This window comes from Mustela lutreola, chromosome 8 (assembly GCF_030435805.1).
Source record: "Mustela lutreola isolate mMusLut2 chromosome 8, mMusLut2.pri, whole genome shotgun sequence".
Classification (NCBI taxonomy): domain Eukaryota; kingdom Metazoa; phylum Chordata; class Mammalia; order Carnivora; family Mustelidae; genus Mustela; species Mustela lutreola.
The window spans coordinates 142476297-142499916 of record NC_081297.1 but is presented as its reverse complement, the minus strand read 5'-3'; the positions used below and the strand labels follow the sequence as shown (position 1 = coordinate 142499916).

General features: G+C 49.5%; 1 protein-coding gene and 3 non-coding genes across 4 annotated transcripts; all 4 read left to right on the top strand.

The window, feature by feature from the left end:
- Positions 1-15495: 15495 nt before the first annotated feature.
- Positions 15496-22321, top strand: RPL3 (ribosomal protein L3). The gene is made up of 10 exons (XM_059187015.1): positions 15496-15596; positions 16540-16732; positions 17662-17830; positions 18372-18507; positions 19626-19812; positions 20370-20530; positions 21015-21116; positions 21553-21648; positions 21953-22072; positions 22221-22321. Exons 1-10 carry the CDS (start codon positions 15594-15596, stop codon positions 22263-22265), a joined length of 1212 nt encoding a protein of 403 aa, XP_059042998.1. The 5' UTR covers positions 15496-15593; the 3' UTR covers positions 22266-22321.
- On the top strand, positions 16059-16122 carry LOC131840064 (small nucleolar RNA SNORD43). Its single transcript, XR_009357175.1, has one exon. It is a non-coding gene; the product is annotated as a small nucleolar RNA SNORD43 (small nucleolar RNA).
- LOC131840084 (small nucleolar RNA U82P) lies at positions 18317-18371 on the top strand. Its single transcript, XR_009357194.1, has one exon. It is a non-coding gene; the product is annotated as a small nucleolar RNA U82P (small nucleolar RNA).
- On the top strand, positions 21359-21452 carry LOC131840079 (small nucleolar RNA U83B). Its single transcript, XR_009357189.1, has one exon. It is a non-coding gene; the product is annotated as a small nucleolar RNA U83B (small nucleolar RNA).
- Positions 22322-23620: the final 1299 nt, after the last annotated feature.

Genomic DNA, 23620 nt, shown 5'->3' with positions numbered 1-23620 from the left:
CTGAGTTTCACCTGTTGGCAAGCCCTAAGGATTTCAGACTTATTAACTGCTACAGTGACATGAACTAATTCCTTAAGATATCCTACATATGTATCACACACACACATGATTGGTTCTGCTGGTTGTGTTTCTCTGGAGAACCCTGACTAATGCCATGGAAAATGAACTCTCCCTGCCCCCTCCTGCTTTATGCTGTAATTATACTATCACCCCTGGATCAGGTGGAAACCCAGCTGTGGGAGTCGTAGTAAATCAAGAGGGGTTGAAAGGGACAGTTGGAGGAGAGACAGGGTGAAAGTGGGGGCCAGAGAGGCCTGATGGGTCTGTTTTCTCACGATTGCACTTACAGTGAATATTTGGACCTTAGTTCACAGATGATGTCATACACTTTAGTGAGTACACCATGGGGAGGGGCACCACGCCAGGCTGTCCCACTCTGAGTGTTGCTGCTTGCTTGAAGGAGTCTCCCCACTGTTGAAGCACACTTTCCCTTCAGAATTAGTTAGTAATCTGTATGTGATACACGACTATACTGTTTTCTAACTATATTTCATCCAATGTTTTTAACATCTCTTGGAAATCTTTGCCTGACTCAATTAGGGATGACAAAGGAGGGATTTTCTACTTTTTTTTTTTTTTAGATTTTAAATTTTAAAAGATTTTAAATTTTAAAGATTTTAATTCTTTATTCGACAGAGATCACAAGTAGGCAGACAGGCAGGCAGGGTGGGGGTGGGGGAGCAGGCTCCCTGCCAAGCAGAGAGCCCAATGTGGGGCTCGATCCCAGACCCTGGGATCAGACCTGAGCCGAAGGCAGAGGCTTTAACCCACTGAGCCACCCAGGTGCCCCTACTTTTTCTTTTTTTTTTTTTTTATTATTTAATTCATTTATTTGACAGAGATCACAAGTAGATCACAGAGATCTACAGATCATGACAGAGATCACAGGCAGGCAGAGAGAGAAAGAGGAGGAAGCAGGCTCCCTGCTGATCAGAGAGCCCAATGTGGAGTTCAATCCCAGTATGCTGGGATTATGACCTGAGCCAAAGGCAGAGGCTTTAACCCACTAAGCCACCCAGGCGCCCCTGATTTTCTTCTTTTATTCTGTATTCATTAGCAGGACAGTTATCTGATGTTTTTTTTTTTTTTTTTTTTTTAATTTTAAAAAGATTTTATTTATTTATTTGCCAAAAAGAGAGTGAAAGTACAAGCAGTGTGCATGGTGGTGGGGGGGGTGGTAGGCAGAGGAAGAAGCAGGCTCCCCACTAAGTAAGGAACCCTATGCGGGACTTGATCCAGGACCCTGAGATCATAACCTGAGCCAGAAGCAGACGCTTAATGGACTGAGCTACCCAAGCGTCCCTGGTGTTTTGTCTTTAACAAGGCAGTAGTAGGTCTTGGTTGGTTGGATTAGAACCACAGCCCACCTTGAATCCTAAACAGTGAGTGGAAGGGACCTGGGACTATCTGTTAAAGAGATTTTGGTCCAACCTCCTCATTTTCAAAAAGGAGAGACTCAGACCCAGAGATGGAAAGAGATTTGCTCGAAGCCTTCCAACATGAGCTTTGTCATGTCCCAGAAGAGCTTTTGGGGGCACAGAGAAAACTTTTACAATTACTTGGATCTCAAGTTCAAGTGATTTACCCAAACTTTCCCTGGCTGAGTGGTGCTTAAGGGGTTGTGCCCGTCAGAATTACCTGGGGTTCTTTTCTGGGCTGGCTGTGCTTCCCTTTCCCCCAGCTTCTGATCCAGCAGGCCCCAGGGTGGTATCTATATTTTGAAAAAGTCCAGATGATTCCCATTTTGTTTCTTCTCAGAAGTTCACTTTGATTTTTATTTTAAAAAATTGCCCAAGTAATTAACAATGAGTACATTCTTGTGAAGAATCCAGCAGGCTATAGAGAACCATCTGGGAAAACCGCCTTCATACCTACCCCTCAGGCCCCCTGCACTCCTCAAAAGTACCCACAGTTTCAGCCACCTTCTGGTTGACTGTCTATGAATTTACTCATTTTGCATGTGTGGACACGCATCTGATTTTTAAATAAATAGGATTATAGCATTTGTGTTGTTCCGTGACTTGCTTTTTATACTTGCCGATGTGTCTTGAAAGTCTTTTCATGTCGCTATATATAGACCTACCTAATTCTGGTTCACAGACTGCAAACTATTTCACTGTACAGAAATATCATTGAAGGAAACCAGAATATGACACCCCAAAATATGCTTCTTTGACATAAGAATTATTTTGAGCTGGAGGCAATTAAAAAGTAGCAAGTGTAGGAAAAACTCTCTTTCCTTCCTCCCTTTCTAGGGTTTACATTTTCCTTTACTGGAGACCACTCTAGACTCTAAGAAGCCCAGTGGCAGCACCAGAGGAGTCTGAAAACAAATGCATTCTGTTAGTTTTCCCCCATCTATTTACTTTCCCACAGTTTGCCATCCTTGGAAGTCTAAAATGGGTCTGTCATTTTGTCATGTTTGCCCTGTCATTCTCTACAAATGTGTTGTTTGCGGAAGCTGCCAAATAAGCCCAAGTTTTAGCCACCCCTTTGAGCTCCTCATCCCCGGATTTCCCCCATGTATGTATGAAATACACAGTGTTAACAGACTTCTGTTTGTTTTCTCCTGTTAATTTGTCATTTCTTACAGAGATCCAGATGAGAACCTAGAAAGGCAGATAGAAGGAAAAAGAATTATCATTGCGATATATATATATATATATGTGTTATGTATATATAAATATATATAAGTGATATATGTATCTAAATCTAAAAAATATATATATATAAAATCTAAATCTAAAAATCTGAAATATACATACATTTTATTTATTTGAGAGAGAAGGAGTACTCCAGCATGAGTGGGACATGGAGGGAGCAGAGGGGAGAGAGAAGCAGGCTGCCTGCTGAGCAGGAAGCCCGACATGGGGTTTGAACCGAGGACATTGGGATCATGACCTGAGCCAAAGGCAGATGCCTAACTGACTGAATCACCCTGGTGCCCCTATCATGATAATATTAATTATTGTTTGTGCACCTCAAGTGCAAATGGCTGAGTTTATCGGTCTCCTCAGCTTGGAACACATTATGATCTCCAGAGGGGGTCAAACACCCTCTCTCTCTTTTTTAAAAATATGTTATTTATTTATTTGACAGACAGAGATCACAAGTAGGCAGAGAGGCAGGCAGAGAGAGAGGAAGGGAAGCAGGCTCCCTGCTGAGCAGAGAGCCTGATGCGGGGCTTGATCCCAGGACCCTGGGATCATGACCCAAGCCGAAGGCAAAGGCTTTAACCCCCTGAGCCACCCAGATGCCCACAAACACCCTCTCTTGTCTCCTTTTCTCTTGTTTCCTCTCTTATCTCCTTTCCCTCTCCCTAGCCCCTCATTCCCAGGACCCTCCTCATGACCGTTTTCAAAGCAGAGTTTCCCTCAGCTGGTGTGCCTCAGTGTCCCAGGGAGCCCTCAGAAAGAGCATGGAGGTCCAGAGTGACGACGGGTGGGGCCTGCATGCTTGTTTTTCTACCAAGTTCCCCACGTGATTCTGCTGCCCATTGCTGGTAGATCTCTCCGAATGTGCAACCACCATTGTAAATTAATTACATATGCCTTACTCTTTGTGTTTTTATTTTTTAAAATATGTTTACTTTAAAAAATAAATAAATTTATTTATTTATTTAAGTAATCTCTCAGGGTGTCTGTGTGGCTCAGTCCATTGACCATCTAACTCTTAATTTCGACTTACGTCCTGATGTCAAGGTCATGAAATCCAGCCCAGTGTATTCTTAGGATTCTCTCCTTCTCCCTCTGCCCCATCTCCCTTGCTCATGTACTCTCTCTCTCTCTCTCTCTCAAAAAAAAAAAAAAATGTATTTAAGTGATCTTTCCACCTGATGTGGGGCTCAAACTCATGACCCTGAGGTCAAGAGTCACATGCTCCTCTGACTGAGCCAGGCAGGTGCCCCTGTTTATGTTTTTAAATAGTCAATGGCATCGGGCCGTAAATATTGCTGTTTCTTCCCTTTCTCAACTCAAGCTAATGGTGGTAAGGCTTATCCACTTATGGTAGGAGCATCTGATCTGTTCTTTCCCCATAGTGCCCAGTGTCTCATTGTGCACATGGCCACATTTTATTACCCATCTGGAGGGCGATGGGCACTGGAGCCATCTCCAACCCCTGCTCTATTTCCACTGTTCTCTTTTGCTTCAAGAACCACTGTATTAAAAGAAAAGAAAGGGGTGCCTGGTTGGCTCAGTTGGTTAAGCGTCTGCCTTTGGCTCAGGTCATGATCCCAGAGTCCCGGGATCGAGCCCCACGCCGAGCCCCATATCGGCTCCCTGCTCAGTGGGAAGCCTGCTTCTCCCTCTCCCACTCCCCCTAATTCTGTTCCCTCTTTCGCTATGTGCCTCTTTGTCAAATAAATAAATAAAAATCCTAAAAGAAAAAAGAAAAGAAAAGGAAGATAAGTGTTTCCATACCCACTTGATAAGGGAATAGGGAGCAGGGAGAAAGGGCTTCCATGGAAGAGTGTATAGAAGGTGTGACAGTTTAGGATCAAGTTTGTTTACGCAATTATTCAGGTGACGATGGTTAGTCTCCTTTCTGGCTGTGAGTCACCCAGACTGAAGATCTATGGTGGCTTTTTTCAGGAAGTCCTTCGTCAGGCAGCAAAGAAGTTTAGGCACGTTTTTCCTTTCTTTTTAAAATTTTTATCATTTTTAATTTTTATTTTTTAAAGATTTTATTTATTTATTTGGCAGACAGTGACTACAAGTAGGCAGAGAGGCAGGCAGAGAGAGGAAGGGAAGCAGGGTCCCTGTCGAGCAGAGAGCCAGATGTGGGGCTTGATTCCAGGACCCTGGGATCATGACCTGAGCCGAAGACAGAAGCTTTAACCCACTGGGCCACCTAGGCACCCCTTGTGCTCTTTCTTTATTTCCTTTGGTCTATTTTCTGTGCCAGCCTCTCTTCCATGCTGTTTTTTGTTTTTGTTTTTGTTTTTTTTTATCACTGAAGCTAGAATATAAGCTCCCAGTGGGCAGGAAACATTGTTTCATTCACTGATGTATCCCAAATGCCTGGAACAGAGAGTCCTGCAAACAACAGGTGCACAGTAAATGCTCAGTGAATGAATGACTGTGGGATTTAAATGTCAGATAATGTGGGTCATGACTAACATGTATTTATTATTTTTCAGGAGATTCTGTGCCCAAGAAGAATACCAGGGTCACCTTAGGTCCTGAGAGACCTACTGCAGCAGAAGTCACCCAGCCCAGGATCCTGTAAGGCAGGCCACAGAAACCTTCTCCCCTCAGAGGAGAGCTGCCTCCTTCTAGAAGACACTCATCTTCCATCTCCAGCCCTCTCCCACCTTTCGGGTAACCTGAATGAACACCAAACAGATTCATTTCCAAACCTCCAATCCCAGGGCAGAACCTGGCACACTTTACAACTCTAGAAGAGGTTGGTTGGATGGGTGAACGTTGAAACCAACCAATTCGACTATCATACAGAAATCTTTAGTCTTGTTTAGCTCTCAATTTTGGCTACATTTTAGAGTCCTCTGGCGCCTTTTCAAAATGTCTAATGTCTGGGTTTCACCCCCAGAAACTGCAATTTGTTGTGTTAAAAAAAAAAAATTCAGCCGAGTAAATTTGAAGATCTGATTGGTTTTTTGAAATAATTCATGAAACAGGCAGCATACCATCTAGCAAGCAGAAGGGAGCTCCAAGGAGCTGTACGAAGTAGAAGGTTTTTATAGGAAGGGGGACAAGTCAAGGAAGTTATTAGCAAAAGAAATGGAAGGATTGTTCCAGGAAAGATCATCTTCCTTTAGTTGGAAGGGCAGAGGTCTTATTGGATGGATGACCTCTTCTTCCTTTGCGGAATGGAGAGGGCCCATTTCATAGATTACCTCATTGGTGCTAATCAGAAAAATCCCTGACCAGTGAAGACTGCATTTCTGGGGGATGTTGAAACTGCATTAGCTTAGGTATTAAACCCAAGTTTGGTGACGTGACTTAGGATGCCATTTTGGATTTGTGGTTTTCTTTTTAACAGTTCTGAGATTCAGCCTGGGAGGCAGAATTTCTGAACTCTCCCTGGGGTGATTCTAAGGCACGGCCCACACTGATGAACCTCCTCTTTACTCTGTCCCTGAAACCCCTCCAACATCTGCCAGCTTTGGGACTCTCAATCTGTCAGAGCCTCATTGATCTGGGCCACATAATGGGTGGTTAATAAGGTGTGTTTAGGGCCTTGCTGTTTAAAGGGTGCTCTGGCGGACCAGTAGCAGATCCAGTCTTCATGAGTTCACATTCTAGGGAGCTGCCTGGTGATTTGTTTGAGGATTGACTGAGATAATGGATATTATAATTATAGAATAAATTATATGTCATGACTATAACTGTTGAGAGGAAAAACTCTCTGAAGGCCTGAGATATGAGGGAAGCCATTTAGATTTCCTTTCAAGCCATCATGACTGTATATAAACTTTGTTCAAACCAGAAGCCCGATTTCAGGCTCGCCACACATGCGTTGGACAGCCGCGTGGTGAATGAGTCGCCTGAGGGAAAACCATCTTGTCTTTGAGATATTGATCAATGCTCCTACTCCCTGCATTCTTTTCTGATAAAACCTGTGATTCCTAACGACAGGCTAACCTATAATCTTTTGAGCTTTTACAAGATATAAGAAAGTATATAACCCTGCAATAACTGTTCATTCTCTGAAACATTTTCTTCCTTGTGAAAAGCCTGTTTCCCCGGTACCTGTCCTACCTTGGGCTCAAATAAAATTCTGAGTCTTAGAGATTTTAAAAGGTTTGTTTGATTTGCATCAGCATAACAGAATCTGGCATGGAGCAGGCAATCCTACACATTTACCGAATGAATGAATGAATGAATGAATGAATGAATGAACCCTTGACCAAGGAAACAAAGGCTCAGGTGGCTATTAGGTCAGTCGGTCAATGAATGAATGAATGAATGAACCCTTGACCAAGGAAACAAAGGCTCAGGTGGCTATTAGGTCAGTCGGTCAAACTAGGAAAATGCTGGGGGTTCTGGGCCTGGTGTTGGCATGGACAGGAAGAGGAAAAGTTTCCCAGAGACGTGAAGTTCAGGGCACAGAATTGCACCTTTGCTCCTGGGAGGACGGGCTTCTCATCTTCACATTCCCCCAGGGAAGAGAAACACATTTTGTTTAGAGGGATCCAGAAGGTCCAAACCTGAGGCTCCATTGACAATATTTACATATCCCCCCAAACAAGCAGGCTCACCCTTACCTTCACCCACAAATATTTATGAAACCCACATATGTGGTTGGCACTATGTAAACCAGAGATAGATGTCCCTTCTTTAAAGCAATGGACAGGGGCGCCTGGGTGGCTCAGTGGGTTAAGCCGCTGCCTTCGGCTCAGGTCATGATCTCAGGGTGCTGGGATCAAGTCCCGCATCGGGCACTCTGCTCAGCGGGGAGCCTGCTTCCTCCTCTCTCTCTGCCTGCCTCTCTGCCTACTTGTGATCTCTCTCTGTCAAATAAATAAATAAAATCTTTAAAAAAAAAAATAAAGCAATGGACATTGACAATTTAAAATCCACAATGGTGGGGGGTGGTGCATGCCTTGGTGGCTCAGTCAGTAGAGCATGAGACTCTTAGTGACTCTTGGTTTCCAGGTTGGGAGTTCTCATGTTGGGCATAAAGCATACATACATACATACATACATACATACATTCCACAATGGGGCATAAGTCCTGAGGAGGGGAGTGAGACCAGTTTGTACTATGATGCGACTGGGGAAGACTTCCCAAGTGGTAACATATAAGGTACAATCTGAAGAGGGGAAGATTTTGGAAGAAGGAGAAGAGCTCTCTTTTTGCCCACGTGCTGGAACCTTGGGGATTATCTAGTTGGGCGTAGTTTAAAAGATTCCTCTTTGCCCTTAAACTGTTTTACTGCTTTGTGGATTGTAGATAAAGTGTAGCCATGCAAACAACCCTAATCTATCCAAATACAAATAAATTGTCTCTGGTGGAAGGACACATTCCTCCCCAACAGAAAAAGCCAGTCTGATATCTACTTGTTTAAATTCATTTTGACATTCCTTTGCTCCATTTAAATGTGTGGTTCTGCATCTTTTCCTTTGAACCAGTGTGGCATCTGTCTAGTTCTCTCATTAATTAATGAGCTAAATAAAATCTTTGACATATGTTCATTTTGTATCTGTACAAGAGTTGTGATTTTATCCTCTCTTAACATTTATGCTTTAACAAGAATAAGTAGAAATCAACCCGTGTTCCGGGCGGGGAGATAAGCAGGTGCCAAGGCTCTGTCGAAGGGGGGACCACATGGGGAATGGGAGGGGTCTTCATGGGGGGCTCCCTGGGGGACCCAGGGATGTGCCGGATCATGGTCGTAGTCCCTCCCCTCAGATCTCATACTATGGGAAACCATTGAAGGGTCTTAATCAGTGGAATGAGTTGGTCTGATTCATGGTGTGAGAGATCTTACCCCACTGCCAGGCAGAGAACAGATATCGGGGCCAGGATGGGGGACGAAAGGATGCTCCTGGAGGCTGGTTCAGCAATCCAGGCAGGAGGGGACTGTTGCCTTGACTTGTGGGTTGAGGACTGAGGAGGCAAACAGTCTCTGTGAACAGCAAACAGATGGGGATAGCGCGGGCAAAAGTCTAAAAGGGGACCCTGGCATCTGATGTCACTCATGGGATCTGTGCTTGCTCCTGGCCTGGAGACAGAGTAGGGAATTCAGTAGAGCCTGTCTTCCTGCCATCTCCGTGCTAGTGCGGGCAGGAAAGGAGTTAAAACCCTGGAAAGAGCTCATTCTCAGCAGGGATGTGAGGGCTAGTGGTTGAAGGCATGAATTCTGCTGTGTGACCTCAGGAAGTTACTAAATTCTTTTGAGACAATTTCTTTTCTTTTTCTTTTTTCTTTTCTTTTTCAAGATTTTATTTATTTCTTGAACAGAGAGAGAGATCACAAGCAGGCAGAGAGGCGGCGGGGGGCAGGGCGGGAAGCAGACTCCCCACTGAGCAGAGAGACTGATGGGATGCCAGGCTCCATCCGAGCACCCTGAGATCATGACCTGAGCCGAAAGCAGAGGCTTAACCCACTGAGCTACCCAGATGCCAGAGACAATTTCTTTCGCTACAAAATGGCGCTGATAAAAGAGTGCTTTCTTAAAAGTGTTGATTGGATGATTGAATGAAATAGAAGATTGCTCTGCCCGATATTGCTCTGTCCTCAATAAAGGGCCTCTAAGATTACTTCCCAAAGGATACTAAACTCATTGGACACATAGGGATTCTTGTAATAATAGGATAGTACCAATTTGCATTGATATAGCATTTCAAATGTTTTTGGACCTTAGGTACAGGGCTGAGACACGGAGTAAGGATCTGTATTCATTTCTTGTGGCTGCTGTAGACAATTGCCAAAAGCTTGGTGGCTTCAAACAACAGAGATTTTTCTCTCTCACTGTTCTGGAGAATTCTGAAATCAGGGTGTTGCTGGCAGGGTTGGCTCCTTCTGGAGGCTCTGAGGAAGAAACTCTTCATGCTTCTCTCCCAGCTCCCAGTGGCTGCTGGCAATCCTTGGCATGCCTTGGCTAATCTGTGTCCCTCTTCACATGGCCTTCTCTGTGTTTCTCCATCCCTTAGTTGCTCTTATAAAAATACTCGTCATTGGGTTTATACTACAGGATGATCTAGTCTGAAGACCCTGGGTTCAAAGAATCCTTTGCAAAGGACTTTTTGCAAATAAGGTGACATTGACAGGTTCTGGGTGGACATGTCTTTAGGGAACACCTTCAACTCACTACAGGACCCACACGTATTCATTTTTTCACATTGTCAACCAATTTCTCCAACCCCATCCGCTAATGAGGCCATGCTCTCACACTGCTTTGGGATGTCCCTTTTCTTCCTGTATTAAGTTTCCATTTGTAGACAACTTCAGGGTTCTACAGACATTCACCTGCCTGTTTTTCCTGCCTGTTTTCCTGTTTTTACTGCTGTGCTTTTGTAACACATAGGTCTTAATATTTGGCAGAATAAGTCCCCATCTTGGTTCCATTTTTCCAAAAATGCCTTAAATTTTCAAGGATCTTGATTTTCTCTATACATCTTAGAATCAGGTTCCCATTATGCCTTGCCACAGTCCCTTGGGATTTTGGTTGGACTCCTAATGACTTTATAGATTAGTTTGGAGACAGTCGACACTTTTAAGACATCAGGCTGGTTGATCCATGAATTCAGAATGTCCCTCTGTTATTTGGGTTTTCTTTTTATATCCTTTAATAGAATATGAGCGTGTTCTCCAAGGAGGTCTTATACACTCTCTGGGGGTTAAGTACAGAAGGAAGAGCACTCTGCAATTTACAGATGGCACAATTGTATGTAATCCCTCTCCCTGGTGTCCGATTATCTACATTTTACAAAAAAGGAAGCTGAAGCTAAGAAAGATAAAGGAACCTCCCCAGAGACACACAGTGGTAACGGAGCTGAGACTGGGTCCCCGAACCTAGTCCTGGGAATGCATGTGGCTTCACCGACCCTTGCCCCCAGCACAGCAGAGACCTAGGTGGACAGACCTGGTACCATCCAATCTCTCATGGACAAAGCAAAGCTGAGGATGTACGAGAGGCTGGCTGGCACCTGATCATTTATTTTAAGATCTGCACGAAGAGAGATGCAGCATAGATATAGAGAAGGATGATGAGAATACAGGTGACCTTGACTTGCAGAGCGAGGGCCTGCTTGGATGAACCCCTGAAGGTCATCTTGTTTGTGCTGCTTCTCTGGAACCTGATGCTGATGGGCACCTCGGTGGCCACACAGCCCCAACCTCCTTCTTGCTCGTTGGCATCCTTATCCCCAGCCACAAGGCACCGGCTGATGGAGGCTGGGGTGACCCTGCTCAGGGCAACTGAGCTCGGTCCAGGGAAGTGTCAGCTAAAAGGGGTGGTGGTGACTGGGAGGCTGGTGGTGACTGTGTCCAGGTCTTTGGAGTCTGCGCAGCACAGCCTGGCCCACTCTGGGGGTTGCAGACCTCTGCCCCACATAGTCCTGGCCGCCCATCGCATGGCTGCCCACAGCCTATCCAGGCAGCGGAGTAGCAGGGACACAGCCACCTGCTGTAGGGCAGCTTGCAGCAGCAGCTCCACGGCCTTGCTGTGTTCATGGTGGAAGACAGCCAGGCTGTGGTATGCCCACTGGGCCATGGAGAGCAAGACTAGGCTTGCCTCCCACTTCAAGGGCCACAGCTGCTGCAGGACGCAGTGGTGGGCTCCATGCCTCGGGGTGGCAAGCTGCTGCAGGCCCCGGCCCCACGCGATGGTCAGTGGCTGCCACAAGACCCGCTGGATGGGCAGCAGCGCCTCTGTGCACAGCTTCCCTGCCAGGATGAGGGGGATCCCCCTGCCCACCTGCAGGCTGCTGCACCACAGGATACAGAGGCCCCGTATGTAGACTGAGAGGCAGTGGGAGGCCATATTTGCTATGGCCGCCTGCAGCCCCAACAGAGGGGCAGAGAATTTCACCAGGCCTGGGCCACACAGGAGCAGGAATAGGAGCTGCCATGCACCCCTGGCCAGGCAGTTCCCATTCTGTGGGGGCATCGTCCCGGCAGCTAGTGGTGGGGGAGCAGGGATGGGAGGCTTTCATGACCCAGAGGCTCCGGCCCAGGCTCCTGGCCCAGGGGCACTGGGCTGCACTCCTGCCACAAGCTCACCTTAACTGATCCTCTGGCCCCAGTACTCTTGTCATCTGGGCCAGGTGGTTTTGCAGTCAATGACAGCACAAAAGATCAAGATGTGAATTCGTGTCAGAGAGGGGGCATTATTGCTTCAGAAGGACAAGGGAGGCAGCCTTTGAAAGTGAAACTGTGGAGTTCTAGTTTGGGTCCCTAGTGTTCATGCCTTTATCTGACAAATGTGACCCCAACCTCTGTGCTAGGCCCTGCACTGGATGCTGAGCACACGGGAACAGGACATGGTCTCTGCTTACAAGAAGCTTCCAGTCTAGTGAGAGAGATGAACGTTGAAACATCCTCATGTCATCCCCATTCAGCTCCTCCTCACGTCCTCCTAACCTTCTACACCTTGGGTTTTGTCTTGCTGTAGAGAACATCTGCCCTTTAGGTATTTGAGCAAAGCCTGTGACCCTTTTCTGCTCCTTACTAGAAGTTCCATTTTATTTTTTAATTTTTTAAAAAAGATTTTATTTATTTGTTTGACAGAGAGAGAGATCATAAGCAGGCAGAGCAGCAGGCAGGGAGAGAGGAGGAAGCAGGCTCCCCGCTGAGCAGAGAACCCAATGCAGGGCTCGATCCCAGGACCCCCAGATCGTGACCTGAGATGAAGGCAGAGGCTTAACCCACTGAGCCACCCAGGCGCCCCTATTTTTTAATTTTTAAAAAAGATTTTATGTATATATTTTAGAGAGAGGGAGAGCAAGTGTGCAAAAACTGGGATGGGGTGGAGGGAAAGGAGAGAGAATCTCAAGCAGACTCCTGTTGAGCACGAAGCCTGTTGTGGGGCTCAATCCTAGGACCCTACGATCATGACCTGAGCCCAAGTCAGATGCTTAATCGACTGAGCCACCTAAGCGGCCCTGCTCTTTTTTCTCTGGATGGTAAAGAGGGAGTTTCTCTTAGAATATTTTGGCTAGCACCTTCAGTGACATTGTGAAACTTTTAAAAACTCTCTTCCTGGTTTTAAATAGTCTTATTTGGTGGGTGATAGTGGCTGTCTTGTTCTTCTCTATACTCCCACAGCCTGGTGCAGAAGCCAGCACAGAGCAGGCCTTCAGTAAGAATTTCTTTCTTTCTTTCTTTCTTTCTTTTTTTTTTTTTTAAAAGATTTTATTTATTTATTTGACAGGCAGAGATCACAAGTAGGCAGAGAGGCAGGCAGGGAGAGAGGAGGAAGCAGGCTCCCCGCTGAGCAGAGAGCCAGATGCGGGGCTTGATCCCAGAACCCTGGGATCATGACCTGAGCCGAAGGCAGAGGCTTTAACCCACTGAGCCACCCAGGCACCCAAAGAATTTCTTACTGAGTGAATGACTTGGGACCCCAGAAGCGTTTCTTGGGGGCAGGGTGGTTACTGAACACCAAATCCGAGTTGAATATCCAAGCTAGAGTCAGCTCTGTCCTTCACTGATTGTGTGACTTTTGTCAAATTATTTCCTCTTGGTCTGAGGGTTTGTTTTCTCTGTAAGAGGGGACAGACAGTATGGGCCATAATCCCTTGTCTGCAATTCTGAAATTAAAAACTTAAATCATTTGATAGCAAAAATCAAACTGATCTGAACTCTTTAGGCAGCAAAGTCAGCCTGGCACTGATGTGAAGACGTTTATATTTATCTCACTCCATGAGAATATATATATATATATTTAACAGAATTAATGTGTTTCATTAAAGAGTTTGGGGAGGATTACATAAGTGTGTGCACCATATTGCATGATTTATTTAAAACATGAAAAACACTGAGTTTGGAAACACATCTGGCCCCAAAGATTTCCAGTAAGGGACTGAGGACCCATCAGCGCTGCCCCTCAAGGGATGGTGGGAAGATTAAAAGAATTTTTTTTAAAACAATGGTGGGAGCAATGGCCGGGCCCAGAATCAAACAACAGGACTGGGTGGAATGGAGGTGCAAAGTGATATATGGGAAAGAATGTGGGTGCCCTCACACAGGAAAAACAGTGGAGGAGTAGCCAGTTAAAATAGAGCCTTGGGTGGCAGCCACGGGAGTTAATGCCTAATCCCAAGGAACCAGCACCCAGCACCCAGCACCCAGCAGTCCTTCAGTAAGAATTTCTTTCTTTCTCTCTCTCTTTTTTTTTTTTTTTTTTTAAAGATTTTATTTATTTATCAGAGAGAGGGAGAGCGAGAAAGCAAGCACAGGCAGGCAGAGGCAGAGGGAGAAGCAGGCTCCCTGCTGAGCAAGGAGCCCGATGTGGGACTCCATTCCAGGACGCTGGGATCAGGACCCCAGCGGAAGGCAGCTGCTTAATCAACTGAGCCACCCAGGCGTCCCTCCCAGTAAGAATTTTTAATGTGGGGCGCCTGGGTGGCTCAGTGGGTTAAGCCGCTGCCTTCGGCTCAGGTCATGATCTCAGGGTCCTGGGATCGAGTCCCGCATTGGACTCTCTGCTCAGCGGGGAGCCTGCTTCCCTCTCTCTCTCTCTCTGCCTGCCTCTCCATCTACTTGTGATTTCTCTCTGTCAAATAAATAAATAAAATCTTTAAAAAAAAAAAAAAAGAATTTTTAATGTGAATGACTTGCGACCTCCTTGGTCTTTTCAGTGAGGGGGTTACTTTCATAGGAAGTAACAGGATATTTGATTCCTTTTTTTTTTTTTTTAAGATTTTATTTACTTATTTCACAGAGAGATCACAAATAGGCAGAGAGGCAAGCAGAGATGGGGGGGGGGAGGGGAAGCAGGCTCCCTGCTGAGAGCCTGATCCCACGACCCTGAGATCATAACCTGAGCCGAAGGCAGAGGCTTAACTCATTGAGCGACCAGGCGCCCAGGACATTTGATTTTTTTTTTTTTTTTTTAAGATTTTATTTATTTATTTGACAGACAGAGATCACAAGCAGGCAGAGAGGGGGGAAGAAGCACGCTCCCTGCTGAGCAGAGAGCCAGATGCGGGGCTCGATCCCAGGACTCTGAGATCATGACCTGAGCCGAAGGCAGCGGCTTAACCCACTGAGCCACCCAGGTGCCCCGGACATTTGATTCTTAAAAAGATTTGGGGAGGCAAGCCTGGAGGCAGGGAGAGCACTTAGGAGCCTCCTGGGTCACGGAGGTGGGAGGTAGGGGTGTAAGCAGAGATCAGCGAGGGTCCCCGAGGCAGAAGGGCCAGGCTTCGAGGTTGGGCAGCTAGCCAGAAGCCCGGCCACAGCAGCTGGACACCGGGAGAAGTGTTTGAAATGAGGCTTGAGGGACGGCACGTCCGAAAACAATGCATTAACGGCAAGTTGATCGTGGAAGCGGCTCTGGATCGGGAGCCAGGAAACCAGGCTTTCGGTCTTTTCTCTCCAACTCTGCGCAGGTGGCAGCGGGGCAACTCGTCCCAATCCGGCGTGCCCGACAAATGGCAACACCGCGGATTTACTGAGTGGGACGGAAATGGGACACCACGTGCGAAGACGCGTTGTAACTGAAACCCGCAGCTGGGTTATTCAATCCTGGAGGTGACTGCATTTCACATGAAAAAAGACACAGCTATTTAGCTTCAGCGTAACGGCGTCTTCCAGCACTTTTGGCAGCTACCTGAAGTCCCACAAGCCAGCCACCGCGTCCCTATTCTTGGCCAGAGTACGAAGTTTGAGCCCAGTCGCTCGCCGTAGTCTCTAATCGCCGCCCCCAAAGGTGACGTCCCGCTCAGAGCAATCGCTCGGCGAGGATGAGCATGCGTGGAAATGACGGCCCGATCCCGCCCCATGACCCGTCGTCCACCGCGGGCGCGCGCTCGTACGCCGGAAGGGGCGGGCCCAGGTGGGGCTTTATAAATGGCTCGTCGCGATAGTTCCGACCTCTACCGGCAGGATTCGGCGGCGGAATGGTGTGTGTCACTAGGGTGTTTTTCTCGTTGTTGGCGCGGCGGTGCGGCTCAATCCGTGGCCCATCGGCGCCATCTCAACTCGGCGGGCGCCGGGAGCCTGTTCCGAGAGCACGGGGGTCTTAGCGAGATCCCCAGCGAGGCCTATTTTCCGAAAATCCGGGAGGCCGGGGACCTGGGGCCCGCGGGTCGGCTGGCGAAGGCCGGTGGGGCGGGCTCCGGTTTGGAGGTCCCGAGCCCGGAAATTTTCGAGGCACTGATCACTTCTGGGTCTCGAGCTCACCCATTCAGTGTTAATCTAGATGAGAGTCCGCGAGCGCGTGGGCCAGGGGGAGCTTGAGTGGGGGCGCTAGGCCCTTCCTGTGCTGACCTCGGAAACCAGCGCGGGGTTGGCGGGGGGGAAGCCTGGGCTGACCTGGGTGGCACGTCGGTGCCCCACGTAAGGCCTCTGGAGTTCCCAGGAACCACAGATGATGAACTCACTGACGGGCGGACAGAGGCTCCGTGCTGATTGTCAGGTTCTGATTTGGCTCTGTCGAGTTCTAGGGGCCTTCTGGTGTCCGTCCAGCCGGGGAGCCTGTGGTGTGGTGGCCTTTGCTACCCAGTTCTTGGTCCCTGCGCCCGTTTTGTGCTAATGTGGCCTTGACAGCCACCTGTGAGGTCATTTTAAGGACATCACCTGGTGTGCTTTTGTCCTGTTTAGAGAAGAAAGGAGAGGCTGGTTTTTTGGTTACAAAATGAGGTTTTGAGGCAAAGGTTCAAGGCATTAAGGGTCAGTGACCCATCTCCGAACCCAGCCCAGCACGTAAGCATGTAGGCTGAGCTACTGGGTTTCTGGTGTGGACGCCGTGTGGCGGCAGACCCTTGCACCACTGAGGCAAGCCGGTCATCCGACGTGAGCTCCTTAAGACAAGCTTGAGTGCTGACGTTGACCCTTTTCTCGCAGTCTCACAGGAAATTCTCCGCTCCCAGACACGGGTCCCTGGGGTTCTTGCCTCGGAAACGCAGCAGCCGGCACCGTGGGAAGGTGAAGAGCTTCCCCAAGGATGACTCTTCTAAGCCTGTTCATCTCACAGCCTTCCTGGGCTACAAGGCCGGCATGACTCACATCGTGCGGGAGGTGGACAGGCCAGGATCCAGTGAGTACAGGCAGCCCCCTTCACGCTGGTTGGGCGTGGTGGTGGTGAGGAGCTGAGGGTGGGGTGGACTGGACTGCGGTCAGAAGAGGGCAGGCTGGCCTCCTGACAGAATGGAAGTCTCCGTTAGGATTGGTGACTAGTGAAGGCTACAGGTGGCTGGCATTACTGCTTTAGTTGGGGGGGGGGAATGTATCGAGGTCAGGGCATTACCTGAGTAAATTATTCCGGCCAAAGTGTCAAAGAGTGCTCTAATGAGTATTTGTGTACCTTAACCTGAAAGCTTTAATGCTGCCCATGTCTCTGGTTTATGAAGTGCAATGGAGAAAAAAAAACTACTCAGTAAAACAGCACTGGTTCCTGTACTTTTTTTTTCTTTTTTAAAGTACTTTTTTTTTCTTTTTTAAAGATTTTATTCATTTATTTGACAGATCACAAGTAGGCAGAGAGAGGAGGAAGCCGGCTCCCTGCCAATATGGGGCTCCATCCCAGAACCCTGGGATCATGTGCCCAGCCAAAGGCAGAGGCTTAACCCACTGAGCTACCCAGGTGCCCCCCCCCCCAACGGTACATTCTAATGTAGACATCGAACACCTACCTTGTGCTCAGATCTGTTAGCACATCCCTTTATATGTCGTACTTGTATTATCTAGGCAACAAGGAATTTGCTTTTAGAAAGATTCATGATAGGTGAGAACTGAAGCGTGTATTAGAGTCCTGGTATTTTTTGAGTTAGAATTACAGTGCGTGGTAAGGACAGGTCTGGGAGTCCAGACTGCTGATAAGGGGCCTCATTTCTGCAAAGCTGCCTGTTACCGAAGCAGGTTGTCCTCTTGAACTAAACGGGCATTTCACATTTCTGCAAGACATTGTGGTTCCTTGTTGGGGATTCTAGCCATCCCACTCAAGTCTGACCCCTCTCTTCTTGGCAGAGGTGAACAAGAAGGAAGTTGTGGAGGCTGTGACCATTGTGGAGACCCCACCCATGGTGGTTGTGGGCATCGTGGGCTACGTGGAAACCCCTCGAGGCCTCCGTACCTTTAAGACCATCTTTGCTGAGCACATTAGTGATGAATGCAAAAGGCGCTTTTATAAGAACTGGTAAGGGACAAGGAGGCCATGCACTCTGGGTTAGCAGGGAAGAGAGTAGTACTCTGTAGCTGGGGGAGAGCTGCTCTGGTGTCTGGTTTAATTGTTGCCTCCTGAACAAACAGTTCTGAGGGCACACCTTGAGCACCTCTGGACCTTCATGTTCATCCTAGTTGGTGCTGGCTGAGGACTCAGTATTCAGTGTTCTCTTAGTTGCTAGGAAGTATTGGGAGTCTGATTAGAACCTGAGAGAACAGTGTGACTCCCCCCGTCCTGCCCGGGAGTGTGGTTGGGTTAATGGCTCAGCCGGAGCAAGAATTAGTGTGTATTTGAATGCTTGTGACTTGCATTAATTTTGTGGACCTCTGCTCAGCTCCGCTCGGCTCTGCCCGATGAGCTCCATCCAGGCTCCGCTTGCCGGTGGAAAAGGCTCCTTAGAAGCCGGCAATGAGCCCCATCCCCAAGTGGTGCCAGTGTGCCTTCCGCTCACCCCCTGGAGGGGTGATGAAGGCCTGCACCCGGCCCCCTCCCCAACTCTGCTCTGCTCCTGAAGGCATAAGTCTAAGAAGAAGGCCTTCACCAAGTACTGCAAGAAGTGGCAGGATGATGATGGCAAAAAGCAACTCGAGAAGGACTTCAACAGCATGAAGAAGTACTGCCAGGTGATCCGGGTCATCGCTCACACCCAGGTGAGAACTCAGTGAGGGGCACAAAAGGTGGGCCACTGCCCCACTGCCCGTTATCAGGTGCTTACCTAGTTACCTGCTGAGTTAATCCTCAGCCCGAACTGACTTTGTCTCAGGATTTTAGAGGGGTGGTAAAACCGGTTCCGGTTACTTGTCTGAATGGATGGGCCAGCGAGCCTAGTGGGGAACCTGCACTTCCCTTGGTTTCTGGGGGCAGGGGAAGACCAGGTTAAGACCATCGTTGGTCTGAGGAGGCAGTGCCTAGTGCCTCCAGTCTGGTGTTGGTTTATCTGTTGCCAGCAGAGGGCGCCCTGTTTCTATGGGCTTTGTATTAAGGAAACTGCCCTATTTTAGGAAAAGCAGTGGAAGGAACTGGTGAGTCTTAGATGCTGTGAATTACCTAAATGAAAACAGTAGTCAGTAGTGAGATGTTGGCCATTTGTGCTTAAATCTGACTTCCTGTGAATTGAATGAGCCTTTTCTTGACTTGGTCAGAGTTGCTCTTGTGTACAGTTGTTCTGAGCCGCCATCCTAGGGTTTTAGTTGATTGCTTAGTTAGATTCAATTTCCCTGTGGTTAGCTGTGACCATCGGCTCACGTTTGTAGTAAGCCCATTACTGAAGCTGAAGAAAGTTCTGTAGGACAGTGCTGGGCTGTTCTAATGAAGTTTTGCCTTGAATTCTTTTTCGCCCTAATCTTTGCAGCTTTTGCCCTTGACTGAGGTTGCTGTTCTACTCTCCCACAGCGTAAATGCCTTATTGACAGTGAGTAGGCTAAGGTAGATGGCCAGGATAAACCAAGGCAGTACCCCCAAAGGGACCGGCCAAAACCCTGATGATCAGGAATGTGGGGCTTTTTGGTCCTAGGATTTGTTTCCAGTCTGCTTGTGTTGGCGTGGCCCTTACATGTCTGTTAAAGGATCAGCTCATGGTGAATTTTGGCATCAGAATTGAGAAGGGGACTTGTACCCAGTGGGGAGTTAGGACACGGAAAAGAGTCTTTTCATTTTTGCCAGTAGGGAGACAGGAGGGTCAGAGTTGCCAGACTTCCCACCCTGAGTTCCCTTGCCATGGAAGGAGAGCTTGGAGCTCGGGATCTGAGCTGTATTGATTCCCTCCTAGATGCGCCTGCTTCCTCTGCGCCAGAAGAAGGCCCACCTCATGGAGATCCAGGTGAACGGAGGCACAGTGGCTGAGAAGCTGGACTGGGCCCGGGAGAGGCTGGAGCAGCAGGTGCCTGTGAACCAAGTGTTTGGGCAGGACGAGATGATCGATGTCATTGGTGTCACCAAGGGCAAAGGCTACAAAGGTGAGCTTTAGAGTGACCCAGGTTGTAAAACTCAGAGGTTTCAGGGCCAGATCTTTGAGGCTGTGGAATGAGCGTTGGGCACATGGCCTAAGATTCCAGAAACTTGCTTCACTGCCTTCTGATAACAGCCCTGTGGTCAGGTTGCGGGGAGTGCACAAAGGAGTGGGGGAGATCCCTCACTGTCCGGCTGAACCCTCCCCATTGGCGCCCACTGCAGAAGGCAGAGGGTTCTGGGAAGTTGGGCGGGCCTGTGCTGGTGAGGAACTTGATGGATGCGGTGAAATGCACATGGTCCCTATCTAGTTCAGGGCTGATTCTCCAAGACCTTGTTTTACAGGTTGAGAAAACCTGTTCTTTATGTCTGGGCTGGTGGTCAGCCTGAGGACATAGGAGTGGGGAGAGGACATTAAACCCACCCGTTCCTCAGATTCAGTGGCTGTCAAATGCTGTTCTGTGCATGTACCACAAATGAGTAAACTCCCATCAGGCATTCAGCAGGAAAGGGGCTGATGGCACGAGTGCCAGACGCCCCTGTGACAAGCTCACATCTTCTCCAGGTGTCACCAGCCGCTGGCACACCAAGAAGCTACCCCGCAAAACCCACCGGGGCCTGCGCAAGGTTGCGTGTATTGGGGCTTGGCATCCTGCCCGCGTGGCCTTCTCTGTGGCTCGGGCTGGGCAGAAAGGCTACCATCACCGCACGGAGATCAACAAGAAGGTGAGGTGCCAAGGGGGCCCCTGTGAAGACAAGCGGGGAAGGGAGACACAAGCCCTTGTTGTGGGGAGTGCGGTTTCTGGTTCCTGTTGGGGCTACTGTGGTGGGGGCGCTTCTGGAATGCGTATGGATCCAAGGTGCTCATCTGGTCTGACAGGCATGGTTTGGATCTTGGGGTATGATCTGTAAGGTGCCATCGAAGGAGGTTGTGGGTTGTGGTTCAGCTGACTCCCAGAGGGACCTGGGATTGGAGTTTGGGGGAGGCCTCTGCCCTGGTTCAGCCAAGTGGCAGGCTTCTCAGGCCCAGCCAGCTTCCTTTGGTCCCTGGCCTGGGGTACCCCATCAGTAGGACTGGTAGCTGCTTTCCATCCATAGCCCTCTGCCCTCCCCTGAGCTGAGGTTTTATTTGCCCCCGTTGGCTGGCCTGCCGTCTAGGGCCATGTATGACTGTGCCCTCCCAGTGTTGAAGGGTTGTTCCCCCTCTTAGATCTACAAGATTGGCCAGGGCTACCTCATCAAGGACGGCAAGCTGATTAAGAACAATGCCTCCACCGACTACGATCTGTCTGACAAGAGCATCAACCCCCTGGTGAGTAATGAGAGCCGTCTTCTCCAAGCTTCCAAGTTCTTGGCTCTGGCAGGATTTTGTGCCAGGCCTCCCTTGTGGGCTGGGACCCTAGTGCTTTTGGGTCCTGGCTGACACATGGAGGCTGTTTCCAGAGTCTGTTAACTGCCCTGCGTAGACCGCACCTGGTTGTCTGTCGCTTGGAAATGCTGGGTCTTTAGTCCAGTTGTTGGGGCTGATAGGTGAGAAGTGGGGTCTCAGGCCCAGCTGTTCGGTGATGAGGCTCTGGAATGAGCGCTGGGCACAGCGCCCGAGTCACACTGCGGAAACATTCCTTGCTGCCTTCCTTCTGAGAACAGCCTGGTGGTCATCAGGTGGCGATGACCACCTTGAACTTGAAGGGTCTTTCGTGTGTGTCGTCTGAGCGATCTCTGGTCTGATCTGACCTTTGTTTTTCCAGGGTGGTTTTGTCCACTATGGTGAAGTGACCAATGACTTTGTCATGCTGAAGGGCTGTGTGGTGGGAACCAAGAAGCGAGTGCTTACGCTCCGCAAGGTGAGGCTGGGGCCCTCTGCGTCAGGGCGGGTCTTTGTGGAGGGCAGTGCAGAGGAAGAGGGGGCTGCTTGCCGCCCCAGCAATGGCTTTGAAGTCCTGGGAAGAGGAAATTCCCTGTCTGGCGTGCTCCAGCTGTTCGCTCGGGGGGCAGGAGGACGAGATCCTTAGGGAAGCAGCCAGCCTGGAGGGGCTGCGGAAGGGGCTGATGGAGGTTGCCGGTCCTCTGCTGAGGCAGCCTGTGAACCAAGATGAGGCAGAGGAAGGCTCGGCTGTTCGTAACTAACCCTTCTCTTTTGGCCTGTAGTCCTTGCTGGTGCAGACCAAACGGCGGGCCCTGGAGAAGATCGACCTTAAGTTCATCGACACCACCTCCAAGTTTGGCCATGGCCGATTCCAGACGGTGGAGGAGAAGAAAGCGTTCATGGTGAGCCGCCTGGCTGGCTAGGAGAGGGGGGCTGAGCTTGTGCCGACTACAGAGCCCACACAGTCTCTCATCCCAGTGGGGTGCAGGGTAGTCTTTGTGCCTCGCTGCTTTCCTCCCTCTGACCTTGCCCTCTGCCCTCTCTCCACAGGGACCACTTAAGAAAGACCGAATTGCAAAGGAAGAAGGAGCTTAATGTCAGGAGCAGATTGTGTAGCTGGTGGGATCTCAATAAAAACTATTTTCCAGTGACGTCTGCTTCTGGTTTTCTTCCTGGTCCCGGCTGCTGCCGCCGTGGCCACAGGGGCCTCATGTTCTTTGAGAGATGTTGCCCTTGGCCTCTGGCTTCGCTAAGGGTCTCCTCCCCCTACCACCCCCCACCCACTTGTGTGGCTCAGTGCCCGGAGCCCATGGGGTGGAAGGGCAGCACGAAACTGCCCTGGTCTGCCCCGGGAGCAGCAGGCTTTGTGTGTCCCCGCGGAGGAGGTGTGGCGCTGGCTCTGCTGTAGAGCTCGGGTGTGTTTGCACAGGGTGGGTGGCAGCCTGGCTGGAGGGAGGCAGTGGGGATTTCATGTTCCTGTGGTCTTTGGAGTTGCCGATGGGCATGGCAGGACCAACCCTGGTCGGTTCAATGGAAGATTAATTCAGTCACTAATCCACATAGGCTTGGGTTCCAGTGCTGGCTTGTTTGCCACCAGTGACACTGGGAGAGGGTGGGCTTGCCTGGCAGAGGCACCTGGGCCTGTGAGGACCTAGGGGTGCTGACACGGGAAGGGGCCAGTTGAGAGCTATCACAGGTTGGGGACATGAGCGCACCAGTGAGATTCAGCCAGCCGGTGACGCCGTTGGGCGTGATGCCCCTTTTCCCATCTGGGCTGGGACTGTTCAGCCTCTACCCTGTGCTCTCTTGGCCAGCATAGGGGGCATCTACTGTCCTCTGGGCCTGGGCACCTGTGATGCTGCTGAGCGGTTGGATCGCTCCCAGCTCAACACCCAGCCTTTGATTTCAGCCTGACCCGCTGACGCCCTTGAGACCAACTAGGCTTCAACCCTGGTGTTCGAGGTGTCCGATGCTCTTGTAGACTCGGTGCCCATCCTCAGCCCGAGCAGCCTCACACAGCCTCTGGTTCTGTAGTGTGGTCTGCCTCAGCCCTTGAGGCTGCAGCCAGGGCAGCTCTGGGTGCTCCCAGCCCAGCTGGGGAGCCACTGGCCACCTGGTTCTGGCACCCCGTGCCGTGTTCACGCTAGCTAGGGATGGGTTGGTGTGGATACCAAGTACATTCGAGGTGGCCTGAGACCCTCTGGTTCCCAGTTAGCACGGTCCCCGCAGTGAGTGGGCTGGAGTACTGATGCCCAGGTTGGAAGCCCAGAACAGGTTGCTGAAGTTAGACAAGGGTCCTGCTTTTTGACAGGCAGGGCGAGGTCTGGCGTGCACAGAGGAGTCCCAAGCTGGGGACCCTCCCATGATGTCTGACGCTAGCATTTCTGGAGCCTCTTCTGGGCTCTGGGGGGAGTGGTTCTCAAAGCTGGCTCTGGGCTAATGCAGAAGAC